Source organism: Marmota flaviventris, chromosome 3 (assembly GCF_047511675.1).
Source record: "Marmota flaviventris isolate mMarFla1 chromosome 3, mMarFla1.hap1, whole genome shotgun sequence".
NCBI classification, from domain to species: domain Eukaryota; kingdom Metazoa; phylum Chordata; class Mammalia; order Rodentia; family Sciuridae; genus Marmota; species Marmota flaviventris.
The window spans coordinates 7,602,912-7,619,530 of NC_092500.1; the positions used below are offsets into that span (position 1 = coordinate 7,602,912).

Genomic DNA, 16,619 nt, shown 5'->3' on the forward strand with positions numbered 1-16,619 from the left:
GGCACACCACTTGGCTGTTTCACCACGGGGCTAGTGCCGCCTAGAATGCCTGAAAGTCACTGCCAAAGGAACCTTTGCCGATTTCCAGTTCCCAGGGTTTCTTGATCTTTTTTCTGCCTCTGAACCTGAGGGCTCTTGGAACCTTCTCTGAACCTCTCTGGGCTGCAAGTGTGGTCAGACTTTCAGTTGCATGGAGAACAGACGTACTTTCTGCACAGTGCCTGGCACTAACGAGGTGCCTAATAAAGATGGCTGCTTCAGTTCCTCATTCCACCATTCATGAAGCCTCTGATGTCTGCTCCATACCTGGCCCAAACAATTCCCTGTCTTTGGGCAATTCACAGGCCCTGGGCCTCTTTCCTGGGGCCACTGCAGTTTAAGGCTATCTGGGGAGCACCCACTCTGGAACATGTGTAAACCCTCCTCTCAAGAACCCCTTCACTACCTGTACCCTACACACACACACACACACACACACACACACACACACACAAATATCTCTCATGCAGCAGATACAGAACTCCTGATCTAATATACCTGCTCCTTTTTTTTTTTTTAGTTGTTGATGCACCTTTATTATTTATTTATTTATATGTGGTGCGGAGGATCAAACCCAGTGCTTCACATATGCTAGGCAAGTGCTCTGTTACTGAGCCACAACCCCAGCCCATACCTGCTCCTTTTAAAGAGGAAGGAACTGAGCCCTTGTGACCTTAGTCGTCTTTGGGCCCAGAGGAGTCGGGGTTGCAGTTGAGATCAAATTTCAAAACACAGTATGATCCCTCACCCTCCTAGAGGGGCCAAATCCAGAAAACACATAGAACCTACCATAGTATGTGATGGTAAAAGCAGGGAGGTGTGGGTGTCTGTGGGCAGCCCTAGGAGAGATGTAAGCAGGCTGCAGAAGAGCTGGCAAAGGGCAGCTCCTTCCTGGGGCCATATGTATGAAGCCACCAAGGGGCTTTGGGAGCCCAGACTGGTGGGCCTCTTTGCATACAGGGCCACATGCTTGCCCCTCACCACTGGAAATGTCTGTCTGAGCCATAGCCAGCAGCAGTCAGCACTACTCCATGAGCACAGTGTAGTCCTGGTCCAGGCAGGGAGGAACAGGAGTGTAACACCTCAAGGACAGGGGTCAAAGGGCACACATTTATTTTCTAGAACAAAGGCCAAAGTAAGCAAGTTTCTTTCATTTTATTTTAAGAAGGACAAAAATTTGTTATTAAAACATCTACATTATTATCAAGATACTAGACCTTATGATATTTAATATTAAAGTGTGGTATTCTTAAAATTTTAATACACAGACATTTTAAAAGGACCATTAAATTGATTACTGCCTAGCTGAGAAATGCAGCATCCCTCCTCCTCCCACCCTGGCCCCATGTCTACCATGCCATCTTATCCCTGCCTGTTGTGGTGGGCGTGAGTGCAGGTTGAACTCTGAGTCTCCCAGCCAGGGGCCCTGGAGGAGTCACATTTAAAATAGTTACCCTCATCATTAAAAGCATTTTCTGCACTGCCACCCCCTGCCCTGCCTCACACTCTCTTCCCTACCTTGTGGGGGATCCAGCTCTGACCAGGTCAGGCCCTTAGATAGACAACAGGGTGAAGATAACATTTCTGAACTCCAATCCCATTTCTTGGGCTTTGGGGGAGACAAATATAAATAATTTTCTTTCCCTGAGCACTCAGGCTCTCTTCCCATTAGACAGGGGTGGTCTGGGAAACTATCAGATGAACAGGGTGCAGGTGGTGGCCACAGCTACCCCTACTGCCCACACCACCTCAGAACCATGGCTCCAGTTCCTGTCTCCTTGCAAACAGTCCAGTGATCCTGAAACACCCTCCTAATCACGCAAGGATGGCTGCATTTTCTGGCCAAATTCTTTATCTTTAGCCCTCATTAGAAGTGATTCCTTGGATACCACACACATATATAATATTATATAGAGCGATATATTTAATACCTGTGTATATATGCATCACGGGGGCGACATATATACACACTAAGAACAAGGCTGGTGACAACAGACTGCAACACCACAGATCAGGAGAACAAGTATCATTGACATTCACAGCCACCACCCCACCTTGGGTATGGTCTCTCCTCCCCACCAGCACCCAAATTGCAGTGCTGGCTTGCTGGGGGCAGGGGACAGGGGGCAGGAAATAGGAAAGGGTGCATGCCATGATTACTGGGAGAAGGTTGGGCAGCGGTGGCATGAAGAACAGGGTCCTCTGTGGCCTCCAGTGCCCGACATTGTATCATCACACATTATCAATCCTTGCTAATGGAGAAATATGGGGTATTCCATTCTCTCCATCTCACTTCCCATAGCCTTAGCCCCTGGTTCCTTCCGGGGATACCCCACTCCTTGTGCCAATGGTGTGGGGGATTCTGGAATGTCTGGGGAGCCAGGGGAGGCTGGGTTTGCCCATGGTGGGTGGGATGGAGGTGGGGTACACACAGACATCTCAGAGGATGGGAGAGGCCTTAGTGGGTGGGGGCAGGGGCTGGAGATCAGCTGGGGTCCCAGGCAGCCAGCAGGGTAGGGGATCAGGGAGGGGCAGGGGTAGATGGGCATATTGGTAAGTCTTGGGGAGAGGAGGTGGTAAGTCCAGGAAGGAGGGGTCATGTTCTATCCTGGAGTGGCCAGCCCATGTAGCCCAGGGTCAAGTCTCCCTTTTCTCTACATCCTCTCATTCGATTCCCCTCCCCATGCCCTGTGCCTTATATAGAACCTGCCCTTTGCCACTTTTCCCTGAGTGGGTATGGGGATGTAACCTCTGCTGCTCACTGCAATGACCATCCTCAGGACAGCCTGTCCCTCTGTGGGGTGCTGACATGACCAGCCCTTCTCTGAGCAACATTTCCTTAGCCCTCAAGGGCACTGCATGGGGCCCTAGCCACACACTGATTCAGAGACGGTCCCAGACCCACTGAGGAGCACAGAGGCTCTAAGTGAACAGTGCTTTCATCCATCTCTGCCTTGTGCTAAGGGCTGGGGACCCTGGACAGATCACTCCTCCTGCTAGGACTCTTCCTTTTCTGAAAAATGGGGTTTGGGCTAGGTCAGTTCTGAAGGCTGAGGATGTATAATCTATGCTGATAGCCTGGGAGGGAAAGAGGCTGGGGTGACAGTCCAGAATCCTTAGTCAGGCTCCAGAGATCATCTACCCAACTCCTCCCACCTTTCCAACCAGAGGGGAAACCGAGTCCCTGGTAGTAAGTGACCATTATAGTGTTCCCAGGTCCATCCTGGATCTGCATTTTAAAGCTAATTGGGGCCTCTTGCCCTTGTCCTGATCTGCCCCCAGGAAGTGGGGGGGGGGAGGGAGAAGGACCCTCCTGCTGCAGATTCAAGTGGGGACCCCAGGCTCCCCAGCCCTGAGCAGCCCCCTTTAGGAGCAGACACAAGTTAAAGCTGTAGGTTGAAACTGGAGGGGTCAGTCAGGCCCCTCCCTCTCCAACCAGGAGAGTTGTGGGGGTGGGGGAGGGTCTGCCCAGGTTTCAGCAGGATGAGGACCTTGGGACCCTTGAGGCTGCAGCTCGTGCACCTGGATATGCACACCTGGGGCAGTGGGGGTGGGGGAAGGATGGCACCCCAGGGGGCCAGGGGTTGCCTGATGAGGGTGGCTCCCCACCCCAGCTGGCCTGCCCTGACCCTTTCATCCGGCCCTCCTTCCCCATCCCCAACCCCTACCCCAGGATTTTGCCCATGGCCAAGACCTGACCCTACTCTCCGATGGTGGTGGCAGCAGCGGCACCAGCAGGGGCTTCTGGGGTGGCACCAGCAGTGTCCCCGTCCTCTTGCAGCAGGAAGTTGTATTTGCCGAAGTCATCATCCCGTGGGCACAGAAGCATATCCTTGCGGGCCTTGGCCAACTTCTGCTTCAGCACCTCACGCCGGTCTAGCCACTCATTGAGCTCTTCCTGTCCATGGGCGCAGCGGCACTTGTCCCCATCTGGGCAGGTCTTGCCCTTCTGGAGCCTGTGGGCATCAGGAGGCTCAATGCCCAAGCTCTGTGCCTTCCTGCTCCAAGCTGTGGGACCTGGGATCAGCCACTTGACCTCCCCCCAAACAAGCCCTTCCCTGGGTAGCTTTAGCCCCAGCTCAGTAGCACCTAGATAATTGGCCCCTTGGCAATGTGAGCCAGGGCCACAGAAAAGGGGACTAGGCAGATCTGAGCCCACCCCCCAATCCTGCCCCACCCCCACCACTCAGGGCTGTACTCAAACCCAAGACATACCAGGCCCTAGAGGCCATCTCTAGGCCAAGAGGAGCCAGAACTGGCCAGTGTATTCATGTCCTCAGGCCCACCTGCATCCCACCAGGCCCTGCTGCGCTGCCCCACCCTGCCCTTCTTGGAGCACCTGTCGCAAAGCCGGAACTCGCCCATGGGGAAGCGGTAGGCCCAGCCGCTGGCATCACTGTCCGATGTGAAGACCTTTTCCTTGTGCTTCTCGGACTGTATGTGCTGCTGCCACTGCTTCTTGCTGTTGCTGTTCTTGCCACAGAGCCAGCAGTGGTAGCCCATCTGGGGGCACAGTTGCTGTGGGTGCCAACTCCCCACCTGCCCGCCAGCCAACCCTTCCAGGTTGCCCTCCTGGGTCAGGTGTAGGCCATGGCCCAGGCTTACCATGATGTCGGCGTAGTCTGTGGGCATCTGGATCTGCTTCTCTCCTTCCCGAGAGCTGATTGGGGTCCCTTCCCCAGGCTTTCCTGGGTTGTGTTTTTTCAGCCACATGTCATAGGTCTGCTGCATGTCCAGGACTGACCAGGGGACAGAGTACCTAGTGAGGGGGCTTCCCTAACATCCACTCTGCCCAATGGATCTATTGGGCAGAATGGATCCGTGATCCCCATTGGACTTGGGAGCCATGGGATTCCAGGCTCTGTTGCTAAGCTACCCACCCCTTGGAGCCTGGTCAACTGGAGGCATGGCCTGCTGAGGCTGGAGAAACCCCTGGGAGGCAGAGGGAAGCCCAGCAAGCCCAGAGGGATGTCTAGCAGAGAGGAGCGGGGGCAAGTCTGCCACTCACTCTTATTTTCCTTCATGAATGTCCACATGTCCCTCTCCTCAGGGCTGTGTGCGAAGGAGCAGTTGCCCACATATTGGCACTTGCGGCCATTCTGCGCATGGATGCAGAGCTGGGGGAAGGGGGCAGGAGAACCGGTTGAGTCCCACCTACGGCAGGAAACACTTCAGGGCCCACAATCCCTGCCCAAGCTGTACTTGCCCCCAAGCTCACATCATATTGCTGTGGGAAGTTGCGAATGGATGGCAGTGGCCTCACTGACACCCATTTCCTCTTGGCCTTGGACATCACCAGAAGGACACGCCGTTCCTTGGTCCAGCTATAGGACAGAGAAGGAAGCCAGTAGAGAGCTTGGGGTGAAGCCTCAGAGCTGTGTGATCTCCTCAGAGAGCCCTGGCCTGAGTCTTTGTCTCTTCACCCATGGTGCATGGGTGGGCCCCATCCTGCCCAAGCCCCTGGCTGGTACCCGCTCACCAGTGACGGGCCTTGGCGCTGCAGTACTTGAGTTCCTTGTCAGGTTCCACCACCTGCCCGTTCCTCCAGCATTGGCCACACACAAACTTCATCTGTAGGTCAAAGGTACTGGGCCCATGTGTCCTTGGGGCACCCTGTATAGGGATGTGGGAGGGGTTGGTGACACCGCAGGTACCATGCTTAAGGTCCTGGGGTCTGTCACATGGGCAGCCTCTGGGAGTGCTAGGGCCACCCAAGTCTTAGAATGGGCTGGTCTACTCCTTGGGTCTACTGACAGCAGTGATTTCCCAACTGTAGGTCCGTTGGCTTCTTGGTGTTGGAGTCAGGCCAAGAATGGGGCTCCTGTTTCCTGACCAGGGGATCTTTCTGCCTTCCCTGGCTGGCTCCCACCTTTCCTCACTCCCTGAGCAGCCTGCTCTGTGAAGCTCCTGCATTTCCTGGGGCTCCTCCTGCCTTTGCACACACTGTTCTCTGTGTCGGGAATGCCAAGCCTCCATTTTTCGTCCAATTTGCTTTAGAAACTGTCCTTCAAAATTCAGTTCAAGCTCCACTTCCTGTAGGAAGTCCTCCCTGGAGCCCTCCTGGCAAAGGTGTCCCTTTTGTGAGCTCCCACAGTTGATGGACCACTGCACACTGACCAACTGATTTGGTCAGGAGTGCTGAGCCTGTAGAGAGCAGGAGTCCCAAAGGTGGGGTGGGCAGAGTGGATTCCACCTTGGGCAGCCCTGGACTCTGGCCCCTCCCCCATACTTCTTCCCCATCCTCTGTCATGCACCCCTGGAACAGGGCAAAGGGTCAAGAAGTGGGAAAAGTGCCCACCCCATGACCATGGCCAACCTGATGCTCTGTGAACCCTCCAGCTATCCCCCTTCCCTCCTGTTAGCTAAAGCCTCCCCATTCTCCTGGGATCCTTGGGTGTGGAGTTACCCCTTTGGACAGCCCATGTTCCTCCAGACTGGCAAGTACATGTATCCTGCTATGGCAATCACCCCAGGACAGGAGCTATGGCCCACACCCCTGTGACCCAGCAAGCCCAGACCAGGGCCTGCCCTGGAACAGGGAAGAGCTCTGTCCTCAGTACTGACTGACCCCTGGTCTGGCACTGGGCAAGCTGCAGCCTGGCTCAGCCCCAGGATAATGCACATTAATCCCAGGAGCGAGGGACTGGGATGAATAACTAGGATGTAGGGAGCAGGCAGATTACCCACACGCTCATGATTTCTGGATGTTCCTCTTGATTGTCACAAGAAGCACTAAGAGGAAGGTACTATTCCCATTTCACAGCTGAGGTAGTGGGGTGCCCAGGGGTGTGGTGGCTCAGACCTTGCTCCAAAGAACAGCCACACTGGTTCTGAGCTCCTAATAGGCTCAGGCACAGTGCCCACACTTCATAACCACGTGGTCTCACCAGCTTCCTGATAACTCTCAGAGTGGGTGGGATCCTTCCCGATCCCATTTGATTAAGCAGAGGCAGGCTCAGAATGGTTATCACACTCCCTCAGGTAAGTGGCCTGAGGACAGGGGTTGGGTCTGAGGTGGGCATTTGTGCTTCTTTCTCTGAGATGGCACTGATAAGCTGCAAGCACAGGGCCCAAGCTGCTTCTGCCTGGTATCTACCTGTCCTTGGCCTCACGGAGCCACTGGCCTCATCCTTCAGATAATAAGCAAGGAAAAGCCTCCTGCCTGGGCCACAGTTGGCCTGGCATAGATTTCCTATTCTGAGCCAGGCCCCAGCATAGTAACTTGGGTGAGCAGGGTGGGACATTTGGCAGCAAGAAGGGGATAAAGCCCTTCATGGTACCTGTGGCCACCTATGTTTACTGATTGTCCCTGGTATCCCTGGAAGCACCACTGGTCAGGAAGGAGGGATGTGGGGTCAGAGGGAAAGAGAGTTCGGGATTTGGTGCTCTCTCTTTAGAAGGCTAGGTGGCTGGTTCTGCCTAAGCCCTCGCTGCTTTCCTGTTGGGCTCCTGGCCAGGAGCAAGGAGACCAGGTGGAGCAGGGGTTGGCCAGGAAGTGGAGAAAGAGAGAAAAGGACCAGGAACAAGGAGACTAGAAAAGGAAGGCCCAAGGGGACAGGCAGCCGTACTGGCAAGCCTGGCCTGCTCCTCATTCAGGCAGGCCTCATAAGGAGTTAGGGGACCCAACTCTCCCTGTTTGGTTAGTGGATAGGTCTGGCATGGATGAAAGTATCATCCTCAGGTGTGGACAGAACAGAGGGCTCACCTTACACACACTGTCTCCTAGTCCCTGAGACCACCCTTCTAAGACTGGTGTCCACAATGCCATCTACAATTACAGTGATCACACAGCCTAAGGAGGCATAAGCACAGGGGCAGGGCAAGGCCTAGCATGTAACAGGGGGTTGATATGCTGCAGCTTGGATCCGCTCTGCAAGCCTCACCCCCACCGTAATGCTGGGCGAGGCAAGGTTTGATGATGAGGAACCCGATGGTGATGGGGTGAAAGGAATGGTGCAGGGCAAGCTCTAGGCAAAATGTCAGTGAACCTGGACCTGCCCCTTGGCAAGTCTCTAACATGCTGCAAGCCTCAGTTTCCCCATCTGCAAATTGAGAACTTTAATCAAAGTTAAATCAGGTTATAATGTTTAACCAAATTATCACCAGTAATAGGACAAACAGAGATAATATTCTCTGAGAACATGTCCTTGTCCCTGTGACATGAGGAAGCTGCACATGATCCCACAGGGAAAGACCTTTTACAAAACCACTGGCTCTTCAAAAACATCTGTGTCACAGAAGACAAATTGAGGAACTGTTTTAGTTTAAGGGGTCTAAAGAGACAACAACCACACACAGTGCATTAGCCAGAATTTTAGGAATAATTTATAAAATCTGAATAATACTTTTGTATGTCAATTTTTCCTGTAAGAAAGGGTCCTTTTTTGGTACTGATGATTGAACCTGGGATGCTTTACCACTGAACTACACCCACAGCTCTTTTTTTTTTTTTAATTTTTGAGACAGGGTCTCACTAAACTGCTGAGGCTGACCCGGATCTTGTGTTCCTCCTGCCTCAGTTCCCCCAGTCACTGGGATTAAAGGTGTGTACCACTGCACCTAGCTAGTGTCCTTATTTTGAAGACATATGCATGGAAGCGTTTCGGGTAAGAGGACATCATATCTGCAACCTACTCTCCAATGAGTAAAGTGAAAAGGTGTGCACATTTATGTATATAACTAGATATGGGTATATGTATACATACACATTCAGAACAAAGCACAGACACACACACAGAGATGACAAAGACAGACACACAGACTACAAAGCAAGTGTGGGACATGGAAAAATGTTAGCTTCTGGGGAATTCAGAAAGGGTGTACATGGATTCTTCATACCGAGTCTTACAACTTTCCAGTACATATGAAATGAAATTACATCAGAGTAAAGGAATAGGCTAGACCTTGTGGGGCCTGATCCCACCCTCAGTGCCAATCCTGGGCCTTACCAAGCTGTTGCTGGCCTTTCCTGCATGGGCTTCCATCTGCTGCCAGTATTTCTTGGATTCCTGAACAATGTCTTCATGGGTCATGCCTGGGGAGGGTGGGGGCAGACACAGGTGTCCCTGAAAGGACTTGGCAAGGAGGGGTAAGGCATCTGCGGGGTACCTGTGCCACCTGAGGCTCAAGTAAAGGAGCCTTACCCCAATTAGGCCAGGCCACAGTAAGACTCAGGATGCAGGGAATCCACTCATCCTCCCTAGTCAGTTTGCTTATCTGCAACATGGGAACAAAGGCCACCCCCTCCATTCCCCTGTTGGTATCGACCTCTCCTGGGCCTGCTGCTCAGCACCCTTTCCTGACCCCACCTCCTCCCTCAGTGGGGGTTCCGGCCTGACCCTGCTTAAAGCCCCTAGCCCACCTAGCTCACCAGCTCACGAAGTTGTCATGGCTCTTCACTGCCAGTCTCCAAAGGGCAATTGCTGCAGATTGGTGGCCTGGACCCTCCCTGGATTTCCATCAGCTTCAGACCCTGGAGCCTCAACCCTACCCTGCCCCATTCACTGCCATAGTCCCCGCAGATAGTCTTCCTCCTTCCTTGGGGGCCTTCTGCCTTGCTGTTCCTTCTGCCTGGAACAGCTCTCTGCCCTTCTCTCAAAGAACCATTCTCCCCCATCTGATCTAAAATGCTCCCCCCCATGGCCCTGTCCTCTTGCTCTTCTTTACTTTCCTCAAGGAATCTACACTGAGAGGTCTGGCTCAGCACCTCTTCCTAACTCCTCCACTCTTTCTAGTGCCTTCCCACAATTTGCTTTCCACTTATTCTGTGAATACTGCCCCAAAGCAGCTAATCATCTGGGCCACGCAATGCACTTTATACCCAGATTCTTGCTGATGATCTGCAATTGGGTATCTATAGCCTAGACCTCTCCTGTGAACTTCCAACCTCCCACATTTAGCTGCCTGCTCAACATCTCCACTTGAAGTCCCACAGGCAGCCCAGACTCCCTGACCCATGCTGAGCCTTGAGGTCACCCCCCAAACTTCCTTCTCCTATAGCCTCCCCTTTCTCAGAACATGGAATTCCATTCTTCCACATACTCTGACCTTGGAATTGACCTTGATACCATCTTTTGTTTCATACTTCACATCTGGTCCATCAACAAATTGTATAGGTTCTACTATCAAAATATACCTGGAATATGACTACTTCTGTCACTTCCACTGCCACCATTTGGCCTGAGCCACACCCTCACTCATGTCTCTGCTTCTGCTCTTACTCCTCTTTTCTTCACCCAGCAGCTAAAGCATTGTGAAAACAACGCTGCACATCACATTTAAAACAGTCCCTGAGCTTCACATTTAGGACAAGGCCAACTGCAGACACACGCTGCTTAATGATGCTGCACCCTGAGAAATGTGCTGTTGGGGGATTGCCTCTTCTTTTGAATATTGCAGAGTGTACTTACACAGACCTACAGAGTGGAGGTAAGTGCTCCACCGGGCCTCTTGATGTAATCAAGAGATGTGTAAACAAGATGTATGACGCTTCTGCCAGTGTCACTGCTTTACAGCAAACTTTGATAAAAAAAAAATAAAATAAAATGGGGTACATTCTAAAATTCCAGTAAAAAGTATAATCTAGGAAATACATAAACCAGTGACATGGTCATTTTGTTTATTATCAAGTTCCACGTACACAACTCTGCATTGCTTTTAAACGACTGACAGTGCAGTAGGTCTGTTTACACTAGGCACCACCACAAACAACTAAGAAACTTGTTGCACTGTGCTGTCATGACTGGGAGACAGGATGCTTTCAGCTTCATAATAATCTTACGGGACCACTGTTGTATATATAGTCCATCACTGATTAGAATATCGCTTTTTTCTTTTCTTTTTTTTCCTCCACCTGTGTTCCCCTATATTTCTATTTAAGGCCAAGATACTCTTACACACTTGGGTCCCTGCAGACACTGGAGCCTCAACTCTACCCTGCCCCATTCACTGCCATAGTCCCCACAGAGAGTCTTCCTCCTTCCTTGGGGGCCTTCTGCCTTGCTGTTCCTTCTGCCCTTCTCTCAAAGAACCATTCTCCCCCATCTGATCTAAAATGCTCCCCCTGTGGCCCTGTCCTCTTGCTCTTCTTTACCTTCCTCATAGCACCGATGCATATCTGAAATGATACCACTATGGATTCTCAACGACACTGATTTCCTACACACACAAAATGCTGCTAACTAAATCAGGGGAGAAGTGCACGTCATAGGTCAGATGGAACACAGGATGCGCTTCCCAAATTGGATATTGTGTCCTGCCCCCTTGTAAGTAAGTCCTCTGGAGCAAGGGCCTTGACCAGTTCATGGCTGAATCCTCTGACACAGAGAAACTACTCAATAAATCCCTCTTAGGTGAGCAAGTGGGTGAATATCTGGTAATCTGTGATGTAGAGATTAGGCTGGCACTTTCCAGGTGAGCAAATGGAGGCTAAGGGAGAGCCCCTTCACCTGACAGAGCCCCTTCATTCCCATGCAGCAAGTGGAGAGCTGGAGCAGGGGCCGGGTCTACCCAGCTCTGCAGCCTGGCTTGTACTCCCTCTCCACCTGTGTTCCCCTGACACTGCCCAGGTGGGGAGAAGCCTAGGATCCTCCAGGCCTAGAGGCTCCCCAACAGCAGGTCTTTGTTTCCTCTGTGACATTCAGGATGCACCAGCTGCTCCAAAGAGTTTGCCCAGTATCAGCTTCCTGACATCGCTTCCATTGGCCATCATGCCCTGGGGCTTCCACCCAGCCAGGTCCCACGTCCCTTCACCTGTCCTGCCTGCCCCTTACCTGAGTACTGCTGCAGCAGCCAGACCTTGAGCTCAATGAAGCTGTGGGCAAAGTGGCAGCTGTCCTCACGCAGGCAGCCGTAGCGCACCTCGTGGCGGCACACGTCGAACTGGAAGTGCTCCTGGAACTGGCGGATCTTGGAGTACTTGAGGGAGGTGGAGCGGACGATGTGCACCAGACACCTGGTGGGCAGGTGGCGAGGACACAATGCTGACTGCAGCCCTCCCGACCCTCCACCTTCCTGGGCTGCTGCCCTTCCCCATGCCAGGCAATCCTGAGGGGAGAGACTTGCCTGTGGATATTGTTGCCCCATTCTCTAATCCCAGAACGTGGTGGAACAGCAGATTAGGGGTTGGGGTCCTGCACCTGTGCAGACTTAGGCCTGAAAGTCCCAGGTCTGCTTTACTAGTGCCGGCCTAGTAAAGCTTCAATTGAGCAGGCTTCAATCCAGGGCCTGCTCCATCTGGAGCTGCCCAGAAGCAGAGGGCACCAGACCCCACCTGTCATGAGACTAGGAGAAGGAGTGCCTCTGGGTGGGAGAGGGAACTTTTCCCTTAGGTTTTGGGCTGGATGCCCTTCCTTTGGGCCCCAAAACTTTTCTTTCTTTTCTCTTTTAATTAACTTTTAAATTGGTGCATTATAATTATACATCTAGTGGGGTACACTGTGACATATTTGTATATGCACATAACATAATTTGGTCAAATTCATTCTCTAGTACTCCCTTTCCTTCCCCTGGCCCTCTTTCTCTACAGCTGTCCCTTCTATTTTCATGAGATTCCTCCCACCTTTTTTTTTTTTCCTTCTCTTTTTTCTCTACAGCTTCTATAAGTGAGAGAGAACAGGATCCTTGACTTTCTGAGTCTGGCTAATTTCACTTAATGCTTAAGTTCTGCGAATTTTCTGTGAATTACATAATTCATTTTTTATGGCTGAGTAAAACTCCATTGTGTATATACACCACATTTTCTTTATCTATTCATTTGATGATAGACACCTAGGCTGGTTCCATAAATGGGCTATTGCGAATCGCACTGCTATAAACACGCATACACAGCTATAAACATGCATACACAGCTATAGTACACTGATTTTAATTCCTTGGTGTAATTGGGTCATCTACTGGTTCCAGTCTTTGTCTTCTGAGGAACCTCCATATTGATTTCCACTGTGGTTGTTATAGTTTATCTTCCAACAGTGTATAGTGTTTCTTTCCCCCACATTCTTGTGGGCCAGGAATCTGTTTTTTTTTTCTTTCTTTTAAATTTTTATTTATTTTTATGTGGTAGTGAGTATTGAACCCAGTGCCTCATGTGTGCCAGGTATGTACTCTACCACTGAGCTACAGCCCCAGCCCTGGGCCAGGAATCTTAATGACCCTCACTGAAATCTAGGAATAGGATTGCCATTGATCTAACAGACGAGGAAACCTAGGGCTGCGCTGGCTAGTGCTTGAACATAAAGCCAGCCATGGGCCAGGCTGGGATTCAGACTCAGATGTGTCTGACTGCAGGGCCTGGGCTGCATACTGGGGCAGGGCCACAGCAAGCAAGAAGAGCAAAGGCAGCAATGCCAGATCCAACCCCATGCCTCCCATTCCCTGTCTGATGCTGACATCGTAACAATGATGGATGCCAGACAGAGTCAAGGTGGTGCCCCGACTTGCCTGCCAACTAAAGATGCTCCCAAGCTCAGCTTTCCCTTCTGTACAAGAGGGACAGTAACTCCTTCTCCAGAGGACTGCTGAGATAATCAAATACCTAAGACAATGGCTGGAATGAGTAGCTGCTCAATACACATGTTCCTGTCCTTCCAGGTGGAGACTGTCCTTTGTTTTGACACCCAAGTCTACTCTTAGTCCTCAGCCTTTCCCTAGCTATCAGAGCTGCCCCAGGGGGACTTTACCCATGCCCAGCCCCAGGATGCAGGACCTACTCACTTGTTGTTGTAGAAGCTGTGCTTGGCAGCTAGGTTGGAGCAGACAGATGGAGAATCCTTGGTGCCTTTGCTGATGATCCGGGGCTTGCTGTCAAAGCAGATCTGCCCAGGGAGGGGATGGGCTGGAACCCTGCGAGGCCACCTGGGGAAGGGGTAGGCTGGGACCCCACATGGGCACTTAGGGAAGGACAGCTGGTCCCTGAAAACCCTGCCCTAGGTCAGAGTGAGGAAGGAAATCCCAGGGTCGGTGGCACCCATGTCTCTGGCTCTAGTTCACAGATAACCTGGGCCCTGGCTCTCTCCCTCTCCCTCCCTCTGATCCTACCAATCCAAATGCCTGGAGCATGGGGTTGTTCAATATCTCTGTGCCTCATTTTCCTCAACTGTAAACTGGGAATAACCATACCTGCTTTGTTCCACAGATTCACTATAAAAGTTGAAAAAAGATAAGAAGAAACTACAGGTGCTCTATAAACTGCATTCTGCCACCTGGCTGTGAGCCATGATTCCCAAGCCAACTGCCGGCCCAAGTACACCTGCTCTGAGGGTCAGGGAAGGGGTTGGCTGTGCAATGGATGAGCCACACCAAACCCTGCCAGCAATCCAGACCCCGAGCCCTTGTGCCACAGAGATGGACATGAAAATGTCCCTTGACCTTAACAAATAAGATGAGTCAATTTCTCTCCCAAGGCCAAGCATGGCCTTCTGTGACCACTCTGGAGAGGGACTTGATGACAGCTCAGTAGAACTGCTGAGATCAGAGCTGAGCCCAGGGGGTCTGAGATGCAGAGACACGGGACAGCTCTCCAGGGTGGTCAGCTAGGGCACAGGCAGGAAATGCAGCAGGCGTCAACGCTGGCACAGCTGGACTGGAGAGCGTGTCGAGGGAGGCATGAGGCGCAAGGTCATGAACTCCTTGCTAAGTAGGATTAATCACACCAGGCCCACATAGACATCCAGGGACAACCTGGGATGAGCATCCCATCTGCCTGGTCCCAGGGGGGCTGGCCACGAGGACCAGCAGTGGCAGCTGACATTGAGAGGTGGGACTCACTCCAGGTCTAAAGCTCAGCTCTGCTCTGGACTAGCCGTGTGGCCTTCAGGCAGCTCCGTGCTTCCTCGAACCCCAGCATCACCATGCTTAAACAGGGACAGCCTGCCAGCATGGCCGGCAAGGTGGAAATGAGGATCTAAAGCCTGACAGGTGACTGTCAGGGAAGACGAGGTGGGAGGGTTACTATTTCTTTCTGGCCCTGGTTTCCACATTTTTAAAATGAAGGACTGGATAGGGTCCGGTCTCTAGTGAGAACAGTCCAGGGATCTACTGATTCTGCAGTCAGGCCTCCCACAGCCACAGGTTCCAGGACTGACCCCCATAATGGCCGGTGCCCAGGAGCAACCCCAGCCCTGCGTTGTGGGGGAGGTAGTGGTGTAGGCAGATGGGCAGGTACCTCACAGAGGAAGGTGAAGATGCCCTGGTGCTCCTTGAGGAGCTTAGCGATGGTGAGGCTGCCACGCTTGACACCCCCCAGTGGGTCGAAGAGCAGGTCACGGTTGAGGGTGCCCTTCCGCTCCTCGGTCCACACGTCGATCTCCTCCTGATGGTAGGCGAAGGTGCAGTTATCCCCGTACTTACAGTCCTGCTTGTTAATCATGTCTGCAAAGAGGCAACAGGACACACACGTTCTGCCAGGCAGGGACGGCAGCCTGCAACGCCCCCAGGATCCTGCTGTGGGCAGCAGGGCTCAGCTTTGCTAGGCTTGGTGTCCTCCTTATGAAGATACCTTCCAAAATGTCAACCAGGCCCCTCTGTGCTGGACACCTGCAGAGCTTGGCCAACACTCCTGCCCACCTGCCCCCAGAGCGTCTTCTTCTGTAGGACAAAAAGCGTTCAAAAGGTTTATGGAAGTATGCAAGCCTCTATGTAAATGGAAAGGATTTTTTTTTTTAATTATTATTCACCAGGAAACTAACACTGCATGGTTCAGAACATGGACTTCCAAGTCAGAGAAACTTGCGCTGGGACTCCTTGTCACTCCCTGCATTTTGGCTGTTTTTCCATGAGCAGAGGACACTGAGTTGTGGGGACTGAGGCCAAGGAAGTTGGAGAGAGAAGTAGGCTCAGACCTGGGAAAACTGCCTTCCTAGGGTGGATCTGATGTTTTCTTTCCTTCTCCTCTTTCTAAGTTGGCCTTGACCCAAATTCCACTGGACCATACCACAAGGCAACATGGGACATAGACACAGAGAAATGGGTCACATCCCCAGGTACAGGTGAGACAGATGCAGAGAGAAGCATTGTGGGAAGGGGTTTCCCATAGAGGATGTGCCACAGAGTCGACGGGAGGGTCAGTCTGTTTGGGGAGAGGTCAGGACAGAGGTAGGAGGAAGCAGGCATGGGTACCCGTAGGCCTGTTCAATTTGGACTCAATCTAACTGACTATAGCAGGGCTTCAGGAAGGATGGGGAACTGGTCCCAAAAGCCTGGGTAGGTGACTGCCGCAGGCTGGGTCAGGAGACAAAGGCACTGCCTGGCAGACTCTCAAAGCCTCGGTCGCCTCATCCAGAACTGTGAGGACACAAGTTGGTAAGTGCAGAAGAAGTACTGCGCTCTAAAGCACTTAATGAAGTCACAACTTCACATACTGCCATGTGGACTGAACCAAATTGCTTGGTTGGGGAATAGAAGAAAGCAAATCAGGTACATGACAATGTCCATCCAATACTGACCAGACTTCCATGAGATGGAAATGAGAATAGTGACAATAATGTAATCAATCAAAAGGACTTTTTTTTTATACTGAGGATTAAGCCCGGGGGTACTTTACCACTGAACCACTTCCCCAGCCCTTTTTATTTTTGATTTTGAGA

General features: G+C 51.9%; 1 protein-coding gene across 3 annotated transcripts in view; it reads right to left on the minus strand.

Annotated features, from left to right (window-relative positions):
• Positions 1–1,179: 1,179 nt before the first annotated feature.
• Zc3h7b (zinc finger CCCH-type containing 7B) overlaps positions 1,180–16,619 on the minus strand; it is a 52,923-nt gene continuing 37,483 nt past the window's right edge. For all 3 annotated transcript variants that reach the window (XM_071609447.1, XM_027926563.2, XM_027926530.2), the window contains 10 exons: positions 15,200–15,405; positions 13,750–13,850; positions 11,811–11,992; positions 8,988–9,073; positions 5,519–5,652; positions 5,258–5,363; positions 5,048–5,156; positions 4,645–4,778; positions 4,379–4,542; positions 1,180–3,995 (listed from right to left, as the gene is read on the minus strand). In XM_071609447.1, the coding sequence (XP_071465548.1) occupies positions 3,740–3,995; positions 4,379–4,542; positions 4,645–4,778; positions 5,048–5,156; positions 5,258–5,363; positions 5,519–5,652; positions 8,988–9,073; positions 11,811–11,992; positions 13,750–13,850; positions 15,200–15,405 (1,478 nt within the window). In that variant the 3' untranslated portion in view covers positions 1,180–3,739. The remainder of the gene's footprint in view (positions 3,996–4,378; positions 4,543–4,644; positions 4,779–5,047; positions 5,157–5,257; positions 5,364–5,518; positions 5,653–8,987; positions 9,074–11,810; positions 11,993–13,749; positions 13,851–15,199; positions 15,406–16,619) is intronic.